Source organism: Sphaeroforma arctica (assembly GCF_001186125.1).
Source record: "Sphaeroforma arctica JP610 unplaced genomic scaffold supercont1.1315, whole genome shotgun sequence".
Taxonomy (NCBI): domain Eukaryota; class Ichthyosporea; order Ichthyophonida; genus Sphaeroforma; species Sphaeroforma arctica.
This window is the reverse complement of record NW_014039243.1, coordinates 10,250-17,379: the sequence shown is the minus strand read 5'-3', so window position 1 is coordinate 17,379 and position 7,130 is coordinate 10,250. Positions and strand designations below refer to the sequence as shown.

Below are 7,130 nucleotides of genomic sequence, written 5' to 3'. Positions count from 1 at the left end.
ACACACACACACAACTATATATATATATATATATATATATATATATATATATATATATATATATATAATGTGTGTGTGTGTGTTGTGTGCGCGTTTGTGTTATATATATATATATATATAAATATATATATATAAGTTTATGCACACGAAAACCCATATGTTGAACAAACCTGAAGCAACCACCAGCACGAGCGGATGAGTGAGAAATCGTATGCTATATTTGAATTGTGTCGCTTGTCAAAGGGGAGTTTCTTCTCCTCATCTAGAGCAGCCCCCACCAACTGCAGATCAGACTGTAGCAGCCCAAGTGCACCCAATGTGGCAATGCTATTCGCCGAATGTGGTGCGAGATGTAGCCTGTGGATTACAGAGCGCATGCGATAATTGTATACAATTTAGATATAACATACAAGGTTGTTGTTTGTACCTTAGGGCTTAGGGCCACAGTACGTGTCTATTCATGACAACAACAACCGCGCCTAAAATCGCAAGCGTACGCAAACGAGCGCAATGACACGCAGGCAACGTGTGCGCTAGTGAGAAGGCTCGTTTTGAACCAACATCTCTGCTCACTTACGACGCGAAGACAGCACTTTTGCACGCCGCGATATCACCGGACGCGTAGGCCGTCAGCCCAATGGCAATCTGAATGTCTGAAGCAGTGGCCGTATCTCCTGCGAGTACGAGAGATCAGCACAGCGACAGTTTAGGAACAACTGCAAAGGGGCGAATGAGACCGGCGATATGTAATAGCCTTGTGTCGAGTACTACAACTGGGGGTGGTTTGGGGGTTGATTTAACTTTTTATGGTAATCAATCTCGAACGTTCGGAAACTAGCTGAATAGTCAGTTATACTCCATAACAAGCTGAGACTATACAGGTCCTACTTTTGCTTCCAAAACCTCAATGTACCAGGGTGTGTGCAGTAGCACCCTGCAACCAGGTGTACAGTGAATCGGGTACTTGGTTAACATGGCTCGAGGACTACTATGCATCAAATGAATGCCGGAACTGGTGCGAGGGGGTTTGGACTCACGCACGAGTACTTGACTTTGACATTAAAATCTGATGCTACTCATACTCACTCATGATTGTGTCAGTGGAGTATCCAGTCCAGATAGTAAGAAGTTCGTTGCATTTCACTTTGGCAGGTCACTGCATTCCAATCACGTGCCATATGCAGAACCACCTTTCCCCCTGAATGTTCAGGTTCCCAACTCAGATGTTTCCCAACCAGTGCAAACCGCTCTCTATGGGACACAGCCGTGTGTGCGCGTACGAATGCAAACGCAAACATAACGTATACCGCAGACTATACCAGCTGCGCTGCTCCATGCAACCTCACCTTTGTCATTGGCGATAGCCAGAGCCGCCGTATAAGCTTGATGGGCGTCAGACATGCGACCAGTTTGGTAATAAGCTCTTCCCATCCCAAGAGCACAGAACAGATCGGCTGTTCCTGGAGTGTACTTGTGTAAGCGAGCGAGGTGATGCAGGAACGAATTAGGATACAACGCGACAGTAAAATGTAGGAAGGACTATTGGAGATAATCTTTTGACCCGGTTTTCTATGTGTAATTAATAGTTTATACAGCTGCGCGTACACTGTCAGGCGCATAGTAATATGTGCAGGTAGCAGAGGAGTGGACCACAGACTAACGATCACGATTCAAAATCAAAGCGAAATGAGATGATTCATATCTCCAAACTTGAAACCAATCGCATTCTCTCTCCTCGTTGGGATGAGCGGGCGTCTGGCTCCAACGGAAGCGAAGGAACCCATATCAATAATGTCATCAATGATGTTCACTGACAGACCCCACAGAACTACTCAAAGGAATTGTCAATAGGCGACCGCCCACTTGCCAAATTGCACATCCCCAAGGCCGAACCATATCTAAATAGGTTTCAAGCTCGTGTATGCGATTGGCCTGAGAAGGCTATGCACAGACATACAGCAGGAATAGGCTCAGAATGAAAGCTACATCGCGCAGGCAAGAGGCATGTTGTATACATTGCCAAACGGCTACAGCCACTTGGGCTTGATCATTATAAAGAAAAAAAGGAAGAAAAAAAGCCAATTGTGTTTGCTAAGTTTTAGATATTAGGCTACCCTCGGCCAGATTGTGGACCGAACCGTTTGCCCACTCGGACATACACGTACACCAGCGCACACCGAAGTCATGTACCCACTCACACTCGCACACTCACATACTCACAATTTCACACACTATTACACACTTTCGCACACACACACTCACACACGCTTTATTCGTGACCTAAGCCTCCGCTCATAGACATACCCCGATCTTTCGAAACAGTTCACCACCACAACCACCACTTCGTATACCTTAGCGTAGACGTCCAGTGCCTGCTCGTATTGCTGTGTGCTACATAGGGCGCGTGCAAGGTTGGACGCCACCATACTGACACGCGCGGGTTGCGTCACAGCGTCAGCGGATGACAGCAGCAGGTCGAGCGATGTGCTCAGCGCCGCCTTCGCACCGATATTCAGGCCAAGCAGCTACCAATAGCAGGGAGTGGATGGACGTATGAGAGGGGACTATGAGATATTCAGGCCAAGCAGCTACCATTAGCAGGGAGTGAATGGACGTATGAGAGGGGACTATGAGATGTTCAGGCCAAGCAGCTACCAATAGCAGGGAGTGGATGGACGTATGAGAGGGGACTATGAGATATTCAGGCCAAGCAGCTACCAATAGCAGGGAGTGAATGGACGAATGAGAGGGGACTATGAGATATTCAGGCCAAGCAGCTACCAATAGCAGGGAGTGAATGAACGTATGAGATGGGACTATGAGATATGACAAGGAGTCGAAATAAGTGCACAGGCTGTTCGTCGTTTTGTCAGACCTGTTTTGTTCACAAGTTTACAATGTCTTCAAAAGGCAACGGTACGGACAGTTGTGAGAGAAAGCTGCGTGAAACTGCACCGTCTCATTCGAATACAGTTTAGCAGAGCCACAGCGAGACTATTCAGCCGTTGACTATAGACAGGGTAGCGCCTATTACTGGTAACCCATTGCGCAGCACGTGTTCGGCGGAACGCAAGGCTGGATGTTGTATGATGTGCAGGCATGCAACATTGACTGACGCAACAGACGGGTCAGCGAATGCCGTGGACAGGATAGTGTGCGATGGGTTAAGCCGTGGTCGATAACATCTTAGAGTTAATAAGACGGATATCCCTGGCCGTCAACCATTGCGTAGAATGCACAGTACAACCCAGGCCGGTTCAACACGCTAAGGGGAGCCAGGCCTGGCAACCAGTATATATAAACCAGTGGACTACAGGGCCATTTCATTCTGTAATCACTGAGTCCAGATCAACACCCCTCCGGATGCTAAACGTGTCAGTGGCCATGAAAGCACATGCGCATATACATGACACCCATAGACTTGCAACATGTGCATATACATTGACACCCAGATATTTATACATGTACGTCATACCTCGCGAATGACGCCCAGGGTGTTCCATGCCCATTCGTCCGTGGGGAACTTGACCGTAGAGCGCTCTATACATAGGACCAGAGAGGTGATGCGGTGGACGTTAGTGTTTCGATGTGGAGTGAGTGCTGAGCCTATCAGTCAACACTCTTCCATATGGAGGCAAAAGACTGCCAGCGCAAACCCTAAAACCCTAAAACATGTATGACGCATACAAGGTGATACCGATCCCCACAAGCGCGGTGGTGCGCCCCAACAAAGAAAGACATAACAAACCCACGCATACAAGAGAACACGTGTCACACATGCGTTGGTGAAGGCCACAGACATTCGCACACCTTCGGATGGCGTAGAACACTACAGGCAATATAGAACATACGTCTCACGAGATAACAGTCTCGTACCTGAAGTTATACGCTTTATACGACAGGCAATACGCGCCACAAGTGAGATAATAAGCCCCACTCGTGAGTAAATAAGCCTCAAACATTAGATACAGAACATATTGAACTCCCGCACAAGTATAAAATAATGAGAAAAATATAATACGCGCCGCAAGTGAGATGAGATATTAAGCCCCACTCGTGAAGAAATAAGCCTCAAACATTAGGTACAGAACATACTGAACTCTCGCACAAGTATAAATTAATGAGAAAAATATAGTACGCGCCGCAAGTGAGATGAGATAATAAGCCCCACTCGTGAGGAAATAAGCCTCAAACATTGGATACAGATCATACTGAACTCCCGCACAAGTATAAGATAATGAGAAAAATATAGTACGCGCCGCAAGTGAGATGAGATAAAAAGCCCCACTCGTGAGGAAAATAAGCCTCAAACATTAGGTACAGAACATACTGAACTCCCGCACAAGTATAAGATAATGAGCAAAATATAATACGCGCCACAAGCGAGATAATAAGCCCCACTCGTGAGTAAATAAGCCTCAAACATTAGATACAGAACATATTGAACTCCCGCACAAGTATAAAATAATGAGAAAAATATAATACGCGCCGCAAGTGAGATGAGATATTAAGCCCCACTCGTGAAGAAATAAGCCCCAAAAGTTAAATAATATGACCCAATCGTGAGGAAATAAGCCTCAAACATAAGATACATAAGATACTGAATTTTGCACATGCACAAGATGATGAAAAAATTAAAGACACCTTCGAGTGCGAGGCCGCATGCTACAGACTTTGAACAACAATCCCCTCGCACGAGTTTGTGAGCCCCACAAATACGCAAACATGCTCTATAAATGAGATCTCCATCCACGTGTGAAAAAATGTTTCGAAAATACAGCAATGAGCTCTAAAATCGCAATCCAGAAAAGAATCAAAAGGTCGAGAATGAACAGGGTAGACTCTACTATCAGACGAAACTGTTCTTATCATGTCCGAGTTCGGCCACGAAAACATAAGCGCGTTTATATACATATATATACATATATACATACATATATATATATATATATAACATAAATATAAACATACTATGCAAGAATATTTGTAGATCAAACTATTTTACCTAACGACAGCATGGCCACCTTCAACAACTCAACGGGGCGAGCGTCGAGGGTCTGAGCAAGATAGAACTGGCTTATGGATTGGTTGGGCGCAGCGCGTTTCTTGAAGTCATGGTATGTGTTCTGTATTGTGTAATCAGGAACAGGAAGCCCAATGAGAATGGCCACAGGCTAAGAATCTACCTACTCTGCAGGGAGCACTGGTGCGTGTCTAATGTAACGCAGAGAGATGCAGTGCCTATAGCCACATCGCATACGACAGAGTATACGGTATTGTGCACCATTGCTTGTGCTATCATATGTGTACTAACCTACTTAGCTGCTGTGTGGAGCCAAGCAAGCCCTCCAAAACACAAACACACAAACATACTATATACAGATAGGTTAGATTATATACAGATAGATTAGAATATACAGATATATACATATTTCTAAATGAATGAATGCGAGTGAGCGTCGATGTACAAAGATATCTAGCCGCACCTGTGCAAAGCCAAACAATTTCTTCGGTACATAAGATAAGCTCAGAAGAACACGCAGATAGGAATATATGTATATACACATAAATGTATCAACATACAGACACCTGCACACGCAGATAGGAATATATGTACATGCACATAAATATAAAAATATGCCGACACCTGAACACGCAGATAGAAATATATGTACCTACACATCATATATAAACATATATACAGATACAGTTAGACATCCATGTACACACAGATTAAACACCCTGTATAAACACATACTCACATACACACACCTGTGCAAAGCCGAGCAGACCCTCCGGCACAGGCTCATCCATCTCCGCAGAGTGGTGGTACAGTTCAATGCCCACGTGGTCACCCAATGACGTAGCGATGAAGGCCTGTCCCGCCCACGCCGGTGCAAAGGCCGGGTCGCAGGTTTGGGCACGCGAGAAACACTGCAGTGTGCAGTACCAGGGGGGGGATGGTTTAGCACGGGGTACAAATAAGTATGAGAGATGCTGAGGATGTAGTATAGATAGTGTATCTTTTGCTATATAGAAAGGGTAGAGTGGATGTGCTAAAGATAATATAGATAGTGATATAGATTTAGCATCAATAAAGTCATAGTAGTGCGTCGGGGCACGCGAGACGCAGTGTCGATGCACTACACACCGAACAGAGAAGCGCGACTAACGAAACAGACGTCAGAGTGGTACATTTGGGTATGAACACCACTGCAGATGCACTATGCACGCAATAGAACAGATGCATTCGCCCAGACGATCCGTCCCAAGGAGACGTACTGCAAGCGTGATGTATGTGCCAATACACCGTGTCTTTGATGCTGGTTTTGTTTGTGGTTGTATCTTCGATGTTTGTGCCTATGTTTATATGCGAAACAGCCAAACAGGGGTGGTAAGCTATCACGAGGTGGATGTGGAGGCAATTGGTACAATATACCTACCAGCACGCGAGCAACAGTGACGACAGTACTATACACGGAATAGAGCAATCGAGATCGAACAAAAATAAACCACGGTGATCATGGCGGAGACTGGCGCAATCGTTGGAGGTGAGTATTTGCACCCGAAGTCAGGGACCGTTAGGTTTCAGATTGGCATTGTAGATAAAATCAGGGCGGTTTGCCCTGCAAACCTTTCCAAATCCGTCAGGAAAGACTCGAGAGCATCCCAAAATTGCGCACGGAACACATAACACTGAACACATGATCACAGGCAATTTAAAAGGAAGTAGATACCCTCTTGAACTTGTACAAGGTTCCTCCAAAATAGAGTGGGTGGTGGTTCAGTACCTTCAGTGCCAGTTTGAAGTTATCGTACGCCAGATACAGCAGTCCAAGATTGGTCCAAGTTGGCGCGTGTTGTGGTTGGAGTTGTAGTGCAATGACAAATGCGTGTTGGCCAAGAGCGGCATTGGACTGCTTCTTTGAGTCAGCACACAAATAGCCTAACACACGCCAGGAATGGGGGATAGTTTGATCCTGGAAAGGAAGAAGTTTCATAAGGGAGATGAGACAGAGGGATGGGTTTAAAAGGCATGAGCTCGGTCTATGTATGTATATGCTATATTGTATGTATATGTTCTTACATATGCACACCATGTATATTATATATATATGTATATATTTATG

General features: G+C 45.2%; 1 protein-coding gene across 1 annotated transcript in view; it reads right to left on the bottom strand.

Annotated features, from left to right (window-relative positions):
- Positions 1–167: 167 nt before the first annotated feature.
- SARC_10597 (hypothetical protein) overlaps positions 168–7,130 on the bottom strand; it is a gene marked incomplete at both ends in the record, with an annotated part of 17,094 nt that continues 10,131 nt past the window's right edge. Inside the window, 8 exons of the mRNA XM_014295355.1 lie at positions 168–357; positions 578–674; positions 1,347–1,470; positions 2,352–2,525; positions 3,476–3,540; positions 5,006–5,126; positions 5,773–5,934; positions 6,792–6,980. Coding sequence (XP_014150830.1) covers positions 168–357; positions 578–674; positions 1,347–1,470; positions 2,352–2,525; positions 3,476–3,540; positions 5,006–5,126; positions 5,773–5,934; positions 6,792–6,980 — 1,122 coding nt within the window. The remainder of the gene's footprint in view (positions 358–577; positions 675–1,346; positions 1,471–2,351; positions 2,526–3,475; positions 3,541–5,005; positions 5,127–5,772; positions 5,935–6,791; positions 6,981–7,130) is intronic.